General features: G+C 41.7%; 1 protein-coding gene across 4 annotated transcripts in view; it reads right to left on the minus strand.

Annotated features, from left to right (window-relative positions):
* Window positions 1–267: 267 nt before the first annotated feature.
* The window catches only part of MEF2A (myocyte enhancer factor 2A), a 152,970-nt gene continuing 131,784 nt past the window's right edge, over window positions 268–21,453 (minus strand). For all 4 annotated transcript variants that reach the window (XM_039235051.1, XM_039235054.1, XM_039235050.1 and 1 more), the window contains 3 exons: window positions 8,250–8,376; window positions 5,637–5,763; window positions 268–4,322 (listed from right to left, as the gene is read on the minus strand). In XM_039235051.1, the coding sequence (XP_039090982.1) occupies window positions 3,974–4,322; window positions 5,637–5,763; window positions 8,250–8,376 (603 nt within the window). In that variant the 3' untranslated portion in view covers window positions 268–3,973. The remainder of the gene's footprint in view (window positions 4,323–5,636; window positions 5,764–8,249; window positions 8,377–21,453) is intronic.

Raw genomic sequence — 21,453 nt, forward strand, 5'->3', positions numbered from 1 at the left:
ACTGGAGCCTGAATGGGCTCACCCGGGTCCACACCAGCTGCAGTGACGGCCCCGATGCGGGGACCCGGATTGCCGGCTGCCGCCCAGGAGGGGAGGCCCAGGGAGAAGCTAGGGGTAAGGCTGGCCACATGCTGTGGCCATCTCCTTGAGCGAGTCTCAAGGTCAAGTAAAGGGGCTCTGCAGGTGGAAGAGGCCTGTGAGGGGAGGGGACTGGGCAGGGAAGGGGGCGAGGGGGCCGACTGGCGGCAAACATGACAGAGTCTGGAGTACACAGGAAAAGCCAGTCCGTCTTTACTGTAGTGAGTGCAGGATACAAATAGTTTACAACAACCTCTAGCATTTTCTTAACCATTTGATAAAAAGTTCACTATAATATTTATTGTATAATGAAGAAAAAACAACACATTCAGGGAAAAATTGAGATTAACTTATTTTTCTTAAAAGGTTCATCTCAAGGATGGCAACAAAGTCCAGCTTGTGCCGCCAAACGGTTTTAAGTGATCAAACCGTGTACAGCTTCTTGTGTGAACTGTTGACTACAAACATTTACCAAATACATAAATCTCTTTTTAAAAAAGCCGTTTTAAATATAGCAAAGCAGTGTCTTCTTGCACAGCAAAGTGAAGAAAGTTTCTACAGAGAAATAAAAGTTTTACATTTGTAAAATCTTTTTCACATTCTACTCATCTAGCTTCTCATGATCCGACGCCAGGAGTTTTCTGGTTCCTTATTTACTATGTATTTCTTGTGCGCGTGATGGTTAATCAAGAAAATATGTTAATGCTTTACTAGCTGTCCTTATAGCTAAAGGAAATGGTACAACATATATTGTTCTGTCAGAACAAACCCCTGATTTAGTCTCGAACACAATGGACATAATTAGGGCTCAAAAGATGGAGTTTCGATTGGGACCATGTGCAGACGGACGCTGGTGGCACTGCTCGCGGCGGCACGCGGAGGGAAGCACGGCTGGTGGCGGTGGCGCCTCAACCGGTGCGGTGGACTCTACGCTTTTTTTGTTTTTGTCTTTTAGTAATAAAATACGTCATCTGAAGGATGAAATTCTCTTGCGATGGTGCCATACAAAAACACAGGAGTCTAAAACGGTAAGAAAGGTCGGTTCTAAAGAAACCCCGATCGGGTCTCCCCCACTGCGAGCCGGTCTCCACCAGGGGGTGTGCGTGCGTGTGTGTCTGTACATGGTGTCTGGGTGAGGGGTGTCTGTCATGTCCGTATGCGCCACGTCACACCGGGCATACAGGAAGAGGGTTAACAGTCAGATACTCGCTTCCTGAAAACGGAATACATGGTTACTTGGTCAGTGTCACTGAAATACAAACTCCGAGCCTTGTGTAATATTATTTTAGAAAACAGTAGTTGTACTGATTATAAACCTGCATAGAAAGAAAGACTATTGAGATACAGTCAGAAAAGCCATCTCATAAGGCACACAAGAAAATAGACAGTAAATGTGAATGTGTTAACTCCTATCCCGTGTACAGCAGAAGTTCATGAACATGCATAAATAGGAACGAAAGAATCACTTAACACTTTCAAAGCTATAAATGGTTTACAAAGTGGTAAGGATCGTCTTGGAAACTCAGTGTTGGGAGACTGTCTTGTTTCAATCCGGTGTGACCTTATGAAGAAATGTGCCTGTATGTAGTTCAGTAAAAGAAGTACATTTTAAAGAAAAACTAATCCTTTCTGAGGAAGAGCCAAACGTCTATACTGACGGCAGGAGAGAGCACGTCACCCTCTCTTTTTTGGCCTCAATCAAAAATTAAAAGAGAATTCCACTTTTGTAGTCGTGAGCGCCGCAGGTTTATCCTGTACCTAATACCTATGTGTCAGTCAGGAAAGCTGACTGATGATTTGTCACAAGTTGCACTATGAGGAAATTGTCAAAAGGCAGGCAATTTAGGGGGAAAAGCAAAACGGAAGTAAAAACTGTAGGTAGCTGCTCGATATTGAGTTTAAAATACAAAACAGCAGCAACTCTTAAACCCTTATTTTGAGTTTCGCAGGAAAGGGAATATTTAAAAACTCTATGATGAAAGATCTACAGGACTTTGAATTTTGTTTGTGGCACGAGCCCAGGAAACGGACGAACCTGCTACCACGGCTTCGCCGGCCGCGTGCAGGAGGGGTAAGGCCTTGTTCAAAAGCTGAGTGGAGCGCGGCACGGGGTCGGTCAGGACGCCAGCCGTGCCACGGACCTGCCCAGGAGAGGCTTTCTCCCCACACCCGAGTGTCGTTTCAATGCACAGAGAGTTCAGGATGGTAGGATTCTGTCACCAGCTGCATCATTCTATTTTAGAGAGTCAAGGAAGAAAAGATCCCTTCCCCCCAAAATATTTTTCCCTAATCATTTACCACTTATAAAACCTTTGTGCTCATCTACTATTTTGCCATGTTCTCTAATATTAATTAAATTAGGTCAGCTTTTTCTACTATAGTTTTTTCCTCACAAAAGGCAAGTTTTAAATAATGCCTTATAAAATCTGTTACAACACATTTTATATTTATGCAAGATGAACTTAACACCATTTTTTTTTTGCCACTTTGCTATTTATGTACACATATAAAATATATAATGATGCTCAACCCATACAGCACAAAGATTACAATGTAACATCACACATTCACCACCAGTGAGGGGAGAAACCCCTTTATACAATCCTCTGAAAAGACTGGGCTAATAATTAAAATCCAAAGTACAGTATATTTAACAAAATAGTAAATATTAAACAGTGAATACTCTACTTGATAAGGATCTCGCCTTTTCCCCCCAAATTGGCGGCAATCCACAAAAATATACTTTTTAATCTGGTGACCATACAATACATAGGTACTTACATCAAAGGTGATAATATATTTTAAGATGCTATGTACAACAAAGAGTTTGGCTCAACTTTTAATTTACATATAGAATAATAAGTGTTCATGGCTTTTTTTTTCCAAGGTTCTGCTTGCAAGATATTTTAAATTGTTTTGTTTTCTTCCCCCTCTTAAAATAAAACTAAAAGTTAAAACAAGATAAAGCTATTCTCTTAAAAAAAAGTTACAACATACAGCTTTGGCTTATATAAATAATTCATAGCAGAATGTGTTCAAAAGTAGTGAATATAATTTTATATATAGTCATCAATTCATAAGGGTGTTTTCTTTCATATAAAATATACATGAGCTAAAATCAGTTTCTTTAAGATATGAATGTAAAAAGAAACTTCTGACATAGTCCAATTATAACTTAATATATTAATTTATTTTGTTAATGCTCTATATTTCTAGGCTAGTATTTTCTGAATATCTCATGCGTGTTTTCTACTCTCTCTCTTTTTTATTAGCTAAAGATCACTTCTCTGACCCAATACATTTTTGCACGTGCAAAACAGTTATGTGTGGGGCTTTTTGTTTTGTTTTTTAAAATATCAACAGCCCTTCCCATGCACCCCTCCGCAACAGAGAACCCATGCCAGGCTGGGTAATTAATATAAATGACGTTTTATGTACAGTATTGCTTTCTCGGTTCCTGCTTTTCTACTGCTCTGTTCTACAAAGCATTTTTCTTAAGTAACTACAGTCACTGCACAGTTAAATAAAACAAGTAGGGGCCCTCTAGGTTTCTGCAAGCTAGTGTGGGAGGATCGTATATGGGTACACGTTTCTCTGCAAAAACTGGTTATCTTATGAAACAAGTAGTCCAAGGAAGTGCCAGACTAGACTCTGCCTACAGGGTGCTTTGTCTGCCATGGGACGCACATCTGCAGATCTACGAGGCAGCTAAGTGCCTGATTCCGAATGCGACACACACCCACACACACACACTCACGCCCACATACATATATATATAGAAAGGGATATATATGTATGTATGTACATATAAATAGAGCTAACTCCTGTCCTTATTTACCGATGTGGATAGCAGTTCACTGCGGCAACGCGAAGCACAAGCACCAGCCTGGGAGCCCTAGGTCACCCACGCGTCCATCCTCATTCGCTTTACGGAAGGGCTTTCTCTGTCCTCACTGTTTGGGGGTCGGCCAAGCACAACTGGAGAGTGGAAGTCGCCCCGCGGATCCTCCCGGTCACTGCCATCGTAGGAGCTGCTGGAGCTGCTCAGACTGTCCACGGGGGAGCGCCCCATTTCCTGCCGGGGCTGGGGGGCCTGGGGGGGCTGCGGCGGCTGCTGTTGCTGCTGCTGGAAGCCTGACGGGGTCATTCGATCCCGGGGAGGTGAGATTGGTTCTGACTTAATGTTGATGTTTTGGTTGGTATTAATGGATAGATTCGAACCCTGAGATAACTGCCCTCCAGCACTGAAGGAAAAAAGAAAACAGAAAGAAGACGTGAAGTGGCTCGCGAGCGCAGCCCTGTCACTGGAAGGTGGTACAGACACCGCCTGACTGACGTGCTGTCAGAATTCCCCACGACTGGTTTTAGTCACCTCTCCTTGCAAGGAAAGGAACAGTCCAGACGAGAGCTCCAGTGGCTGGCCCACCCGCACCCGTGGCACTCCAGCAGGTGGAGGAGCCCGTGGGTCGGGGTCTGACGCCGGCCGCCGTGCGGCAGAGAGAGAGGACGAGAGAGGAGCCACACGGCAGCCTGCACTCTGCTTCCTCTCTCTTCTCGCTCTCTTCCGTCACAGCGCCCTGTTTGCCAGGCGAGGAAACGGTCTGGGAACAGCTAACCTGCTCGGAGCAGGACGGCGCGGTGTGTGCGCAGCCTGTTCTCCCGGCCCGAGCGCAAGCCCTTTCCACTTGCTTCTGGGGGGCTATTTTGAGTGTGTTCCTTAGGATGGAGAGACGCCTCGAGGGCCAACAGGCAAAGCAAATAAATGAAGGGAAAACCCTCTGCTCTCTCGGTGGAAGGGAGGGAGGAACGGCAGGGGTCTGGACCCTTGCGTGGGAACCAGGCTCCAGGGCTGCGTGCGGTTGACCCAGGCCGGTGGCGGTGCAGGTCCCTCAGCAAGCACAGCCCCACAAAGAGAACAGCCTCCCGGGCGGGGTGAGGGGATCTGAGTGAGAAGGGTTTCAGTGGCGCCGGGAGAGGAGGCGGGGCCGGCAGGAAGGACAAGGAACAGCCTCTGCAGAACCGGGACAGCGGGCCGTGTAGCTGGAGGAGAGCATGTCCCCAGAGGAGGCCGAGGAGCAGAGCCAGCCGGCCCCCAGGAGGGTTGGCCACGTCGTTTTCTGTTCCCTGTGTGCACGGATAAGCACCGCGGCAGAGGGGGGAGAAAGCGGCAGGGGGCCTGAGTACCTTCAAGCCGCATTTTCCCAACACTGGAATCAGGTCCAGAGGCTGTGAAGGAGGGCCGGGACCAGGCAGCAGGCGGTGCGTACGGTGACCTCTGTGCCACGGTGGCCCTTGGTTACTACGGGAGTCTCTCTACCTCCATATGAGAGAAGCCTTGCTGCCCGAATCTCCTCAAGGAATGCCTAGTTTGCTCGGTATCCGAGCTATTATCTAGAATCATCGTAAAGGAAATCTTTTCACCACACTCGTACCGCCTAAAAAAAATCGCTGTAGGACAGTCACATGAAAGCCAACAGCGCAAAGACTGTAACTGCTAGAAAAAGGAAGCGCACGGGCTAGGAGCAGAGCGAGATCTGGGGAAATGTCTAGCTACTCACACCAGAGAGCTGAGGGCTGCTTGTCCTAACTGGTGCTGCTGCCAGGCCGACACCTGCCCGAGAGACAGCATTCCCGGCGAGCTGAAGCCCTGCAGGGCCGACAGGTCCGCGCCAGTCAGCGAGTAATCTGAAACAAGGAGAGGAGTCTTGCTCGTGTGTGTAACAGGAGGCCCACGCGAAGTCGGTTTTTCAAACAGTAGCTCCAGAAGCTCCCAGCTTGAGAGAAGGCAGGCACTTTATGGCCTAAACCAGCACACAGCTCTAGCCCCACAACGGTTCTTCTGCCGCGAGGCTGAAGGTCCCGGCCATTTTTGTTTGTCTGCAATTATTTCAGGAAGTTTCAACTTTGTACTAAGTGTTTATAGTTTAATGTCTCATAACAAGTTGAGATACTTTTTCCAGTAAATAGAAATAATGAAAAGGCCACCGCTACAGGCTGTTCCTACACAACCATTATTTTAAATGTGTCCAGCGCTACCCTCCTGGAAAAGGAGGGACGGTCAGGCTGAGTCTAGAACAGCAGGTCTTATGTTCTTGAAGTACGAGGGTAGCAGGAAAGACACGGCGCCCCTTCTCATGCAGCGTCAAGCTCAGTGGCATAAATCATACATCATTACACGACCGATTAACTGCATGTGTTCAAAGTACAGGGACTGTCAAAGATTCCTGACTGCCTCAAAATAATTTCAAGTTCATGAAAATATGTGTTACAAGAGTACAATATATACTATAGCTCATTTTACATGAATGCTTCAGACAGTAGTCACTTTGGTCAAGACTTAGGACATTAGGTATCATTCACACATAAAGTTATTTCAGTTCTTCATTAACACTTGTCTTTTCCATTTAGTTTTAAAGAGAGGTGGCAAAAACCCTTCTAGTTTTAACTGCTTTTCCATGTCTCAAGAGAGGTATTTAAAGAAGTTGGTCTTCCTAGCAAATTCACATTAATAAAAAAGGAACGGAGCACAAAGAGCGCAGGTGGCGCTCAGACAGGCCCACCTCCGCGCTTGCTCCTCACGCCCCGCTCTCCCCCACTGCCTGGGGGGGTCCCAGAGGCTGGTGCGGGGCGCCCTCACACTGCTGCCTTCCGCAGCGACCCCCTGCGGCCAGCAACTCTTTACCCATAGGTCCTGCCACCCCCCTACTTGCTAACTTGCTACGTCTGGATGTCCCTCCTAACCGCTCAAATCTGACACCCAAACTGGATTCCTCTTTTCCTCTAAACCTGCTCCTCATCTTGATAAACGGTACCGACATTCACATCATTGTTGGTGCCAGAAGCCTGTAGGTGTTGATACTTCCCTCCTACTTCCACTACCAACCATCAAGGCTGGTCAGTTCTATGTACTGTCTCCAACCTGCCCAAGTCACCAGCTCTGCCGCCACCCCTCCAAGTCCAGGCCACTGGTATCTGCTACTGGGGCGATCGACCCAGCCTCCAGCATGGGCTCCTCACATGTAGTTTTGCCCCTCTCAACACTGTAGCCAATGCGATCTTAAAACAATAAATATGATCCTGTAACTCTCTGCTTAAAACTCTATGGCTTCCCAGCGCTCTCAATATCCAAAATCTTCAACACGGCCTCTAAATTGTTACTTACCTCTATAGTGTCAACCCTAACCGCCCCGTACCACCCCTGCCCCCGCCCCAGCCGTGCTCCTGTCTCCCAGCCTTTGTACACTGTGCTCCCTCTTCCCAGAACACTCTTCCTACTCTGCCTGGTTGAGTCACGTGTGCTCCCTTAGGCCGAAGCTCAATGCAGCTCTTAACATGACTATAATAAATTATTCCGAGAGCTGTCTGTCCTGTGTCGTTCTCCCCCGACAGTCCCTAAGTTCCACGGTTAGCTTCTCTGAAGCGTCAGGTGCCTGCCTTGGCTGGTGAGCGTGCAGCCACGTGCACCCGCTGCCTCTTCTTGGAAGGGCGGATGTGAGTGGAGGACTGTCCGCACGGCCCGCGCAGCTCTGAGCGCCCCTCCACTCAAGGAAGCAGTTGTAGATTTTCCTGACACCGTCCTGAAATAGGGTATTTTAAAATGAAATGTCTAAATAAACATAAATGGGCAAAAAGATCCTCTCCCAAGAGAGGAGTGACGACTGGCTCCGAGGAGAAACACAAAAGGTCCTGGTCTTGCTCCTGAGGCACAAACACATGGAGGACAACACAACGTGCCCAGCACAGCGATGCATCTGCCGCAGGGGGAGGGAGGTGGGGGGCCCAAGTTCAAGGGGGCTCCGTCTTCCCCGGGCTGGCTAATGTGGCACGAAGAGAAAAACCTCTCCCTTCAACAGCCTGGAAAAGCAAGGGGCTGTGTGATGAGAAAGGACAACAGTCCGTCAACCCCCTTGGTCTGACGCATAGGCCGTAATTCTGACGACGGCCGTCTGTTTCTTTGTCAGGGGGAAGTAAAGGTCAATGCTGGGAAACCATTCTACGGTCATTGTACTTTCTGTACGTTTTTCAAAGTTAGTGTTTAATACATCCAAATGTGAATGTGAAACACTGGATATCATTTATTTCAATCAACAGATCTTTAAAAAACTCAGAAAAGCACACGCTGATCACAAAACAAAGAACCCAAATCACGAAAGGCACGAGCGCAGACTCACCAGTGTTGTAGGCGGTCGGCATGGCCGAGTACACCAGTCCCTGCGGAGGCAAGCTTGGGGTGGTCACAGACACGACTGGGGTGGCTAGAGGCTGAGTGGCTTGAGAGCTGCTTATCCTCTGGGTATTCTGTGAGAGGGCAGAAAAAAATGTCATTATTTGAGTATTTACACTCAGACTTAGTATTTTAAAAATAACATTCAATTTAAAAGTGACATTTTTCACAGTTTTAGTATGTGAATGTCATTATTTCTGAAAGCAGTGATAATGTGAAAAAATTCTTAAAAAATACTAATGGGAATAACTAAATATTTAATTTCAAGGGACATAGTTTTACATTAATTATTCATTTTCCCTTGTCTTTTCCAGAGTTTATTGATGTCAAGGATATAGTGTTAAAATCGAAACTTGCAGTATGGGTGATAACACTTTTATGTGTTAACATAAATGAGGACTTGATGGCACCACAAAAACCGCCAGGCTACCTGAAATAAACGTCTGGGTTTAAAGACCCGAGGACAGCAAAAGTCATTTGTATACAGAGAAGCCAAGTCCACAGTTCAGGGATCAAAACTACTTATAGCTGCAGCATTTCCATGTTCACATGGCTTTAAGTCTCGGCTTACTGAAGTACAGCTTGCTTTCAGATTTCCTTCCCGGTGATCCTGCAGTCGATGTGCACGCACACGCACACACCACTAACCCTGCCCCCACACGTGCTCAGCCTCCCCCACTGTCAACATCACCCACCCAGTGACCTATTTCTTAGCAGGTTCAGATATGCATCCCTCAGTCTCTCAACTCTTCTGAAAGGAGAGGCTCTGCGAAGAGAGCTTGTGACTAACGTACTTTTGGTAGAGCTGTGAATGGAGCAAAATTAAATGCAAAATTAGATGACTCCATCTACAGGGTATCCTATCTACACTAGGAATGAATTTTAAAAACCAACTTAATAATCAAGTCAGTTTAAGATGGCCACTCCTGTACATGGGGGAGGGGTGTGTGTGTGACAAGAGCACTCTCTCACCACAGTGGCCTAAGGGAGCACTCCAAAACCAAGATCAGAGGAACAGACCCCTTGGTCCATGTGGTCAGCACACAAGAAGGCCAAAGCACACCTCCTCCAGGCTTATTTTATTATTTTAAATGAAGAAGTTACAACCTGATGACCGACATCCGGGGTCTAAGCCATGTCAATAAATTCAGCACCCTTAAGATTACAAAGAGTCAGAGTGTGATTCAGTTTTCTCTATCACCATTTCCAAAGGGTAATCAGATGAAGGCCTTTGGCTAGATCTAGATACTTGAATGCTGATCATATGATAAGGATCCAGATCGGTTTATTTCTTTTTAGTTTGTATTTTCTGCCCGATCTTAAGTTTCTATTCTAATTAAAAAAGACCATTCAGTATGTGATTATAGCACCTGGGTTTTTGTCTCCAGTTCACTACTTCCTAAGGGGGGGGAGGGGAGGGGGGAAGACTCATTTAACCTCTCTGAACCTCTCTGGAGAGTAGGGAAGATAGTGATCTTGTAGTCCTACCTTGGAAAGCTCTAGTGAGCTCAGAGGTGGGAAGTACTCTGGTAACTGAAGTACTGCACAGATGTGACACAGTATCTTTATTGTCCCAAGAAACCCTCTGGCCCAAGATTTCTATATAACTGGTTAACAAAGAAAGAGGGAGGATAAATACATTCCCTCCTTCTGACCCACAGGTGTGCCGCCCGGAGCCTCCATGAAGCGAGGCTGTTTCAGAACAGTAAGGCTGCTCAAGGGATCTCTGCAGCCTGGCTCTTACGAAGAGTCTTCAGTGGCGCCTGTCCTGCCTCACCTTGGGTCAGAGCCATCCTTGATTATATATGAGAGCTCAAGTCAATCTGAACAACTTTCTAAATGCTAATAGATGGTATCTGTGATTATTATTTTGGTTCTGACAAAGCTCCGCATTTAAAACTGATTATGTTTTAGAGTCTGAATAAACAATGAAAAACAATTTAAAAAAATGGGGCGCCTGGGTATCTCAGTTGGTGGAGTGTCTGACTTTGGCTCAGGCCATGACCTGACAGTTTGTGAATTCAAGTTCCACATAGGGCTCTGCGCTGACAGCACAGAGCCTGCTTCCGATGGTCTGTGTCTTCCCTCTCTTTGTCCCTCCTCCTGCTTGCACAATCTGTCTCAAAAATAAACACTAAAAAAATTTCAATAGGATCTGAATCAGCATAATTTTTAAAGGATATGAATTGTTTAGAGTTTTGGGTTATGTATTTGTTTCTTAATTACAAATACCATTTATGGTTTCTACATTTTGTAGTTTTCAAAGACTTAGAAATTTATCTTTAAGATTCTAACTGGGAGTGTACTTTAAGGAATGTGGAAGTCACTCTATGGCAACTAGGAAATACACTTTCATCTCAGCATCGAGTTAATAATTTTAATGGATTTTTGAGGTAGAGACATACTTTGGAGTATATAATTTGTTTTAAGATTTGGTCACTGGAAATTCAAGAGTCAAATACTAGGCAAAAAGAACACAGCATGACCCAGTTTGGCCTGACACTATCCATGCCAGAGCTTCATCTCCATGGCAATCTCCTGGCATGACCTCAAGAAGGGACGGTTTTGTGTGTGTGTGTGTGGGTGTGTGTGTGTGTGTGGCACGTGCGTGCCAGTGAACACCAACATATTGGTTCCAACCATCAAAGATCCTAATCTCAATGGCACGGACTTTTCTGAGTAAGCGAACATGTGGAACCACTAGAGGGCAGCCTATTGCTACAGAACTGAAAGGAAGCACTCCTGACAACTTTAAGGTAACTCATCTAAGATGAATTATTTTATACTGAATTATAAAATCCATTTTCTAATCATTACTGTATCACTAAACAAAGTATTTCCCCAGAAGATAGTCTGATTCTGCACATGATGTAATCCAACACCACAATGTCACCGAACTAATATATTTTAGTTTACCTAAATAGAAAACCACATCTAAAACTGTGAGTGATCACAAAGTTAAAGAATGACCCCTTATGTTAAGGACAGAGCACAGACAACCTTATCTAAAAAGAAACAAACTGTGCAAAACACACCAGCATGCATATATATGTAATAATAAAATATAAATAAAACCAACAGATGCCTTCCCCCCATGCTCTCATGCAATATGAATGCTTGACCATGCTACAAACTAAAACATTTTCAAGTTTTTCAACCTTATAAACATCCAATTAGCAGCTGACTTTGAATTCATATGATCATTTCTGTGAATCTGGGGGCTTAGATCTCAAAGAATAGATCAAATAAAGTCCCTTTTAGTCAAATTTATTTTCTAGAAAAGCCATTAGAAATCATTTGTTCTAGAAAAAAATAGCTACTTTTAAGACTAGAGCATCTCCTACCAGACAAAAGTATAAAATCTGTATATATTAAATTACATTCGTTTCAGTAAAAAGGAAACCCCCTTATGGTTCAGACCATCTCAGATGATGTGAAATAATTCCAACTCTGAAAAAGGTGACCTCACCAAAAATGATGTCATCTTTTTGAAAGAAAGAAAAATGGCACAAGACCATGTGTTACAATCTGAGGAACTTCGAGGGTGAGGTCATTTTCTAAAAACAAGTTAATTTGGGGAACTATATACGGTATTTTGTATCTTTCCTTAAAAAAAAATCTTTACAAGTAAGTGTCTTGTGATCATTGACAGCTATTGTTTTTAAAAGCTCCGTTCCAGCGTTCCCTCCAGCAAACAAAATGGGTCAAGAGACACAATTATACACTGAAAAACTGGAAAGACTCTGTAGTACCAGCAGTTCGGCTCAGTGATTCAAAGTGCTTGCAGAGTGTTTAATAACTACAAGAAAAACTGTAACACAGGGAACACACATTAGATGAAAACATTTAAGAGAATGAGTACTTTCTAAATCATTTGCAACTCCCTTCAGGCAGAAACACACACTCACCAACTCCAATTCCTCTTCCTCCGACTGAACTCAGCACATAAGAGGGATACAAAAGTTACTAAGACTGTTGATACTCAAAAATAAAATATTTCTTTAGAAAAACATGTTATTTGGACACTGGCAGTTACTTGGAACTCTAAAGAGATGACTGACTATATGTATGCTACAAATACAAATCTAAAGTACTTGTTTCTTCACTGGTAGTTGATTTCAGAAGAAAGACAGGCTTTAAAGACACCACACCCCCCAGCTTCACCTGCTCCTATGCCGGCCTCACCCACACACATCCAGCGCTGCAACACTATGTAAAAGGAGTTCCTCATCAGGACACCAGTTTGTATTTGAAGCCTCGAGAATACTCATCCTCCCATCCCTAGCCCACAGCATCATACATGCGCATTATTCATCCCTAGATGTGCGCTCTTTGGTTGGCAGAAATTATTTTTTCTTATCCCACAGCAGCTGGCACAGTGTTATGAAACAACAAGAACTCAAACATTTGTTAATAACAGTTTTAAATAAGAGACTTATAGATCATCTACAAATACCATTTTTATACATATAGTTTCACTGTGGGAAAACCACACTTAGGAAGAAAATGAGACTGGAAGCAAAGTGAACTGATAAATCATGCCCAGAAAAAGAGCTGAACGAAACCTATTTGTTCCTTTTCTCCTAAGCAACTAGAAAACATGTACTAGGCTAGAAATCCTTTGCTAATTACTTTTTTTCTTATTTTATTCGAATAAGTCAAATTGTCAATCTATGGAAGGTGTCTTTATAAGCGTCACTGATAACATGAAATCCCAATCTCTTAAACCAGTTCGTCCGCAAACACACTCTAGAACAGGGCGGCTGGCCATCTACTCTGAGAAGTAATCACCTGGCCTACAACTGCTATTTCAAATGTGGGTAAAATGTTCTTCGACTGTTTAGTTACAGATATGTTTACACATCTCCAATGATAAGACACGAGTCAAAATACTATGGGTGTGTGATGTATAGTTTTCACTTTAACCTCAGGGACAAGGGCGTAAAATTATTTATATAGCAATTTTTAAGTATCTCTGAAAAAAAGATCAGGGATCATCTTGACCAGTTGCTAAAGGCCTAAATGCAGTTTTGTTCTTAAATTCTGTAGTTTACTGCTCGTTCTTAGAAACATATTCTGAGCCTTAAATGAACCTTTCTGTGGTTTTCATTTCTGAAAGATAGTGGCAGGCATTCCACATCTTGTTCCCGAAAGGGTACTATCCTAAATGCCTAAATGCTTTTTCTCAACTCCTTTTGGGGGGGCGGGGGGGGCAGCAGATAGAGTATATTTCTTTGTTATGTATGTATTTCTCACTTTGTACCCTGACATAATTTTACCCTTAGAGAGCAGCTACAAACAGCACAGCATCCATACTGCACCCCAGTACCCCCCAGGTTTACATCCCAAAGAAACGTAATGTACTTGTCAAAACTAATAAAAGACCACAGCAGTAACGAAAGCTACAGACTCCCTTAGACTTCCCTGGTCTTTCTCACCAGTCTCCCTCTACCGATCCAGGACCAGATCCTGTGTCCCATATACCCTTAACTGTCATGCACCCTTCGTCTCCTCTGCTCTGGGGCAGTTCCCTCTGTCTTTCCTTGTTTTTCAAGACCTTAACAACTTTTGAGGAGTACTGGTCGAATATCTTGTATGTCCCACAATTTGGGTCTTCTATTTTCTCAGTTAGAGAGTGTGGATTTTTGGAAGAAGACCAAAGAGGTGATAGTGACCCTTTTAGCACATCGTATCAGAAGACATGTCAACCCATTACCAGCGATGTTAAGCTTGATGGTCTGGTTAAGGTTATGTCTTCAAGGATTCCCCACTGCAAAATGACCACTTTACCTTTGTAATCAACAATTACTTGGGGAGAGACATTTTGAGGATCTGCAAATACCCTGTTTTTCCTTCAACTTTTGCTCACTCATTTTAGCATCCGTTGACCTTGCCTGGCCATGGTCTCTGTACTGCACTGTGATAGCAATGATTTGCTATTTCTCTTTTCACATATATTAATTAGAATTCTTCTAAGAAAGAGCTGTCCCTTCTCCATTCATTTACTCAATCATTTACTGATACTGGTAACAAACTTGGTATTTTTTTTTTTTTTTTTATTCCTTGGGTAGTAATTCAAATCTACTATTTCTCATTTTGTTGCTTAAACTGTTCTAGTTTTGACCACTGGGAACTCTTCTGAAAGGCTGGTTCCTGTAACCTTTTCCCTACACTTCTTTATCCTCTGGCACCTCTGACTCATCTTGAAATTTTGTCACCCTAGCTCTACAATCACTTCTCCGGCGAGTCCTGATTCCCTCTGCTGGAGAATGTTTAGACACAAAGATCTGAGTACTCGGTGTACTCAGTCACCACGTGTCACTGCTTCAAGAGCATGTCAGCAGTGCGAGCTAGAAAACATGTGCTGTATACTATTCATGTGTACATACACCTCTATCTCTAGAGGTCAAAAAAAAACACCCCAAAAAACCCATATGGAAACTTTCAACTGCAACCCAGAAACACAGGGTTCACTGTGTTCACCAACCCCATACCCCTTGCTTATTTGTAACTTTTCCTCCTCCCAAAAGAGAAACCTGGCTTTCTCTATCTATAATGTATTCACCGTTTTGAGTGTGTGTGTGTGTGTGTGTGTGTGTGTGTGTAAAACAAAATTTACCATCTTGAACACAATGATTTCCTACAATTTTTCTTGTTCTATCTAGAATTAAAAGTTTCCCAAGTTACTGGGAGCTCTTGTCTCCCTCATGCCCTTCAGTGTCATCATGTCACCCACTTGTGACAGTTATATTCATGTGTCATAGTCTGCATTCAGTCTTCAGTTTCCCTGGAATCCTGGTTTTTAAGTGCATATGGGAAAAGTCACTTTCTGTATTGAACAGTTTTTATGGATTTTAACACAAGCACAGACTCATATGTATATCTAACAACACAGGATCACAGAATGGTTCCAATACCTCACAAATTCACCTCAAATTCCCTTTGTAGTCAACTCCTCTCTCCATCCCTGACAACCACTGACCTGGTTTGCATTTTCCAGAATGAAATATAAATGGAATAATATACTAGTCTTTCGGATCCAGCTTCTTTCACTTAGCAAAATTCATTCAAGATGAATCTATATTGCTCTGAATAAAGAGCTCATCCTTTTTTATTGCTGAGCAGTGTTCCTTTATCTGGATGTACAGTGTGTATATCATCCATCCTTCATCTACTAGAAGGACATTTAGGTTGTTTTCAGGTTTTGGCAATTATGAAAAATGCAGATTTCTGTAGAAATATGGTTTTCAATTCACTTGGGAAAATTCTCTAGGAGAGGACTGTTGGTTGTATGACAAGTATATACTGAACTTTATAAAAAGATGCTGATCTGTTTTCCAGAGTGGTGTATGAATTTTGCTTTCCAAGCATGAATGTGGGAGGGTTCTTGCTGCCCTGCATCCTTGCCAGAACTTGGCATTTTTAGTATTTTGGTTTTGTCTGAATGTTACATTAGTTTCAGGTGTTCAACATAGGAATTCAACAACTCTATATGCGATGCTGTGCTAACAAGTGTAGCTACCATCTGTCACCATACAACGCTATCACAATATCACTGACTATATTCCCCATGATTTTATTTTTTTTTAATTTTAGCCATTCTAACAGATGTATAGTTGTAGCATTCTGGATGCAAGTCCTTTACTGGATATGTGATTTGCAAACAGTGTCTCCTAATCTGTAGGTTGTCTTTTTATTCTCTGGATAGGGCCCTTCACAGAGTAAAACTTTTTTGATAGTGAAACTATTCTGATTATCAGTACAATCATTATCAGTATCAATACATCAAACCTTTCTTTTTGGACCATGATCTTGGTGTTGAATTTTTTTCTGATGTTTTCATCCAGAAGTTGTAGGGTTTTGTATTTTGCATGTGAGTCTATGATACATTTTGAGTTAATTTTTGTATAAGGTAGGAGTCCTACTTTGAGGTTTTATTTTTGCATATGGATGTTGAGTTGTTCCAACAGAGTTAGTTATACCAACTCTCTCTGCTCCACTGAATTGCTTCACTGCATTTGCCAAAGCCAACTGAATATATCTGTGTAGGTCTCTTTTCTAGGCTCTCGTTTTGTCCACTGATCTATGTGCCCATCTCTGTGCCTGTACCACACATTCTTGATTACCATGCTTGACAGCAGCTCTTGAAACCACGAAGTGTCTTCCTATTTGTTCTTTTTCAAAACTGTTTTGGTTGCTACAGTTCGTTTGCCTTTCCATGTATATTTTAGAATTGGTTTATTGATACCTATAAAAAAGCTTACTGTGATTTTCATTGTGATTGGGTTTAATCTATAGATCAATTTAGGAAAAAGTGACATACTGACAATGCTGAGTCAAATCTATTAACATAACGTATCTATTCATAAAAGCCTTTGATTTCTTGTGACACTGTTCTGTAGGTTTTAGCATGCAATACCTGAACACATTTTGTCTGATTTTCATCTAAGTATTTCTCTAATTTTTGGTGCTATTTGAATGGGATTTTTAAATTTCAACAATAGCCAAATCATGGAAAGAGTCTAAATGTCCATCAACTGACAAATGGATCAAGATGTGGTTTATCTATACAATGGAATACTACAAGGCAATGAGAAATAATGAAATCTGGCCATTTGTAGCAACATGGATGGAACTCGAGGGTATTATGCTAAGTGAAATAAGTCAGGCAAAGAAAGACAGATACCAAATGTTTTCACTCATATGTGGAACAGGAGAAACTTAACAGAGGACCATAGGGAAGGGAAAGGGGAAAAAAAAAGTTAAGGAGGGGGAGGGAGGCAAACCATAAGAGACTCTTAAATACTGAGAACAAACTGAGGGTTGATGGGGGCTGGGGGAGAGGGGAAAAGGGGTGATGGAAGAGGGCACTTGTTTGGATGAGCACTGGGTGTTATATGGAAACCAACCTGACAATAAACTATAATAAAAAAAATAAATTTCAAGCTCTAATTATTCATTGCTTTAAGAATACAATCAACTTTTATATATTGACTTTGTACCCTACGACCCTGCTAAACTCACTGATTGGTCCCAGTTGGTTGGGTTTTGTTTTTTGGTTTTAGTTTTCTAGATTCTTTATGCTTTTCTACTTAGATAGTTATGTCTTCTGTGGGTAGAGACAGTTTCATTACTTCCTTCCCAAATTGTATACATTTTATTGACTTTTCTAGTTTTACTGTTTTGGCTGGACTTCCAGTACATTGCTGAAGATGAGTGGTGAGAATAGACATCAGTACCGCATTCCTAAATTAATAAAATACAATGTTTTCCCTTTATTTTAATTAAGCATATTAGTTGTTGGACTTTTGTAGATGTTCTTCACTAGGTTAAAGATGTTCCCATCTTTTCCTAGTTTGCTGAAAAATTTTTGTTTTTATCATAAATAAATGCTGAATTCTGTTTACAGTGAATCATAGTGATGATTTTTCAAATTTATAATCAGCCTTGTATTCCTGGGATGAAACCACTTGGTTTTGATACACTATGCTTTTTTATACATTGATGAATTTATTTACCAGCATTTCACTGAGGAGTTTATCCTGAGAGATACCGGCTTGTAAAATTTCCTTTTCTTGTAATGCCTTATTCTGGTTTTGTAGTGAGGTCATGCTGGCCTAATAAAATGAGTTGAGAAGCAGTCCCTCCTCTTCTATTCTTCTGAAGGATTATGTAGAATAGATATCACTTCTTAAGTGTTTGGTAAAATTTGCCAGTAAAACCATCTGGATCTGGAGTTTTCATTTTTGGAATTCAATTTCTTGACAGATATTTACTATTCAGGTTATTTCTTCTTCAGTGAGTTTGGTAATTGTTTGGTAGTCTGTATCTTTCAAGGAATTTGCTTGTATCATCTAAACTATCAAATCTATTGGAAAAGTTGTTCGTAATATGCCCTTACTATCTTTTAGTGTTTTCTGAGTTATGTAACTGCTGTCATTCTTGATAGTGATAACTCATGTCTTCTCTTTTAATTTGGTCAACTTGGCTAGAAGTTTAGCAATCTAAAAACCACACTTTGGTTTTACTGCTTTTCTCTACTATTTTTCCATTTTAAATTTCATTAATTTCTGTTCTTTTTCTTTTCTTCTGGTTGCTAAGTCTGTTCTTCTTTTTTGAGTTTAAGTAAAAGCTTACTAACTTGGTACTTTCCTCTTTTCTAATATGAACCTCTAATCTATAGATTTTCCTCTCAACAATACTCTTGCTAGTCCCCAAATTTTGATAGGTTCTATGTATGTATTTTATAATTTCTCCTGAGATTTCCTCTTTGACCCATGGATTATTAAAAAGTGTGTTTCTTCCTCTTTTTAAAGTTTATTTTGAGAGAGAGTGTGTGCAAGCTGGGGAGGGGCAGAGAGGATCCCAAGTAGGCTCCATGCTGTCAGCGCAGAGCCCAATGTGGTGCTTGATCTCAAAAACCATGAGATCATGACCTGAATCAAAATCAAGAGTTGGATGTTTCAACTGACAGAGCCACCGAGGTAACCCAGAAGTGAGTAAATTTCTAAATATATAACGATTTTTCCTTTCTATTGTGGATTTCATCATGATCAGAGAATATGATCTGTATGACTTCAAATCTTCGAAAAATTTTGAGGTTAACTTTATGGCTCAGGAAATGGGTCTACCTTGGTGAATGTTCCAAGGGCCCTTAAGAAAAATGTATGTTCTGCTGTTGTGTTCCATCGACGTCTCTTAGGTCAGGCTGGCGGAGTACTGCTCAGGTCACCTAGGTCCCTACAGGTCTCTCTGCCTACTTGCTCTAGCAGTTATGGAGAGAAGAACGTATACATTTCCAAGTACAGTTGTGGATTTTTCTATTTCACCTTTTAAGTCTATCAATTTTTGGTTTATAAGTTTATAAGGTCTACTTTCAGGTGCATATACATTATAGATACTTATTTTTTGGAAATTGGACTGTGTGCTGTCCTTTTTTAAAATAATTTTTAATGTTTATTTTTTAGAGAGAGTGAGGCAGAGCGAGAGCAGGGGAGGGCAGAGAGAGAAAGAGAGAGAGAGAGAGAGAGAGAGAGAGAGAGGAAGACACCCAGAACGTGAAGTGGGCTCCAGGCTCTGAGCTGTCAGCACAGAGCCTGACATAGGACTTGAACTCACAGACTGTGACATCATGACCTGAGCTGAAGTCGGACGCCTAACTGGCCGAGCCACCCAGATGCCCCAGTGTGCTCTCCTTCTTTATCACTGATAATATTCCTTACTGTAAAGTCCACATTGTCTAGAATCATTATGACTATACTAGCCTTCTTATGGTTAATGTTTGCATGCTATGTTTTCTCTAGTGATCACCTTTAAATAGATACCGTGTTAGGTGAAGGGTAAGGGCTTACAATATATATTTACAATTTGTCTGTCTTTTGTTTCCATGTATTTTATTTTTACATGTGCTAGAAGCACAAAATTCATTCCCACTGTTTTTGCTCTCTTTTTCTGTTGGTGATCTTTTGTAGCAATTTTAAACAAGGAAAATGCCCAGATTTTGGTTTCTAATACCATTCTCCAATAAAAGGAGCCAAAGTTCTTTGGAGGAAATATACAGGATGAGCCTAGAGCATTTTGTACTAACCAAAAAATTTCAAAGCAACTCCCCCATACTCCCCCCACCAAAAAAACGCCAGGAGGATGGCTGTGTGAGAGAGGCATAGGAACCACCCAACCAGTCCTCAATAGCTAAAGCTGGAAGAATGTGAGCAAAAGTATTGTTAGAATTAGGTATTCACAGAATTTAGGAGTATTATAACCCAAAGTATAGATGTCCAGAAGTCCATGTTAATATAAATTATTAAACAAATTAAAGTCATCTGTAGAGAAGAACTCCAAATAATTTATGTAGATACTCTGCCCTCCAGAAGTTAGAGCCTCTCTCTCTACTCCTTAAGTATGGACTTTGCATAGGGACTTCCTTCCAAGAAGGACAATATGGAAAGGAAGAAGAGTAACTTTGCAGCAGAGAAACCCATAGGACACCACATCAGCAAAGTGACCAAGGTTACTGTCAGTAGTAACTATCCATAATGATAGATATGATGTGATAAAACTGGCACTTTACCACTGTGGCCTTCCTCCCTGAAACCAATAACCCCAGTCTAATCATGAGAAAAAAATCTCAATTGAGAAGCATTCTACAAAATACTTGACTAGTACTTCTCAAAACTATCAAGGTCATTAAAGCAAGTCAAGTCTTAGAAGCTATTACAACCAAGAGGAGCCTAAGAAGACACGACTACTAAATGTAACGTGGTGCCCTGGATGCGATCCAAGAACAGAAAATACATGTAGTTAAAACTAAGGATATGTGAATAAAGTGTAGATTTCAGTTAATAACAGTGTATCAATACTGACTTGTCAGCTAATGCAAGATGTCAACAATCAGAGACATTGGGTGTGGAGATGAGAACTTTCTATACTGTCTTTGTAATCTTTGTATAAATTTAAAATTGTTCTAAAATAAAATGTTTATAAGATTATTTTATCTTCACTCATTTCATTTCCATTGTTCTTTATTGCTTCGTAGAGATCCAAGTTTTCGCTGGTATCATATTCCTTCTGCTGAAGGCCTTCCTTTAGCATTTCTTGTACAGTAGGTCTGCTGGCAATACATTCTCTATATTTTTTGTTTGAGGAAGTTTTTCTTCTTCATTTTTAAAAGATTTTTGCTGGACACAGAGTTCTAGGTTGGGGGGGTTTTGTTTTGGATTTCAGCACTGTTACTCCGCTGTTCTTGCATGGTTTCTGAAGTACGCTATAAATTCTTATCTTTTTCCTCTGTCTCTCTCCTCTGGCTGTCTTAAAGATTTTTCCTCTTTGTCTTTTGCTTTTAGTGGTCTGAATGTGTGTGGACTTGTCCTACTTGGTGTTGTTATTATTTCTCTAAATATTTCTTCTGCTCTGTTCTCTCTTCTTTTTGCAAGTCTAATTACAAATATATTTAACTACCCGATACAAGGCTATAGCTCTTGGAGGCTTTGTTCTGTTGTTGTCTTTATTGTTATTTTCACTCTTCTCTCTCTCTGTATTGCAGCTCGGGTAATTCCACTGACCTAAAGGTCCTTCCTCTGGCTAGGTCTTTACAGCCTGATTTGAGTTAATTTTAATTAAGAACTGGGCTGGGGATGAGCCTCAGGACATCC

This window comes from Hyaena hyaena, unplaced genomic scaffold, assembly GCF_003009895.1.
Source record: "Hyaena hyaena isolate Hyena2069 unplaced genomic scaffold, ASM300989v1 scaffold_95, whole genome shotgun sequence".
NCBI lineage: Eukaryota > Metazoa > Chordata > Mammalia > Carnivora > Hyaenidae > Hyaena > Hyaena hyaena.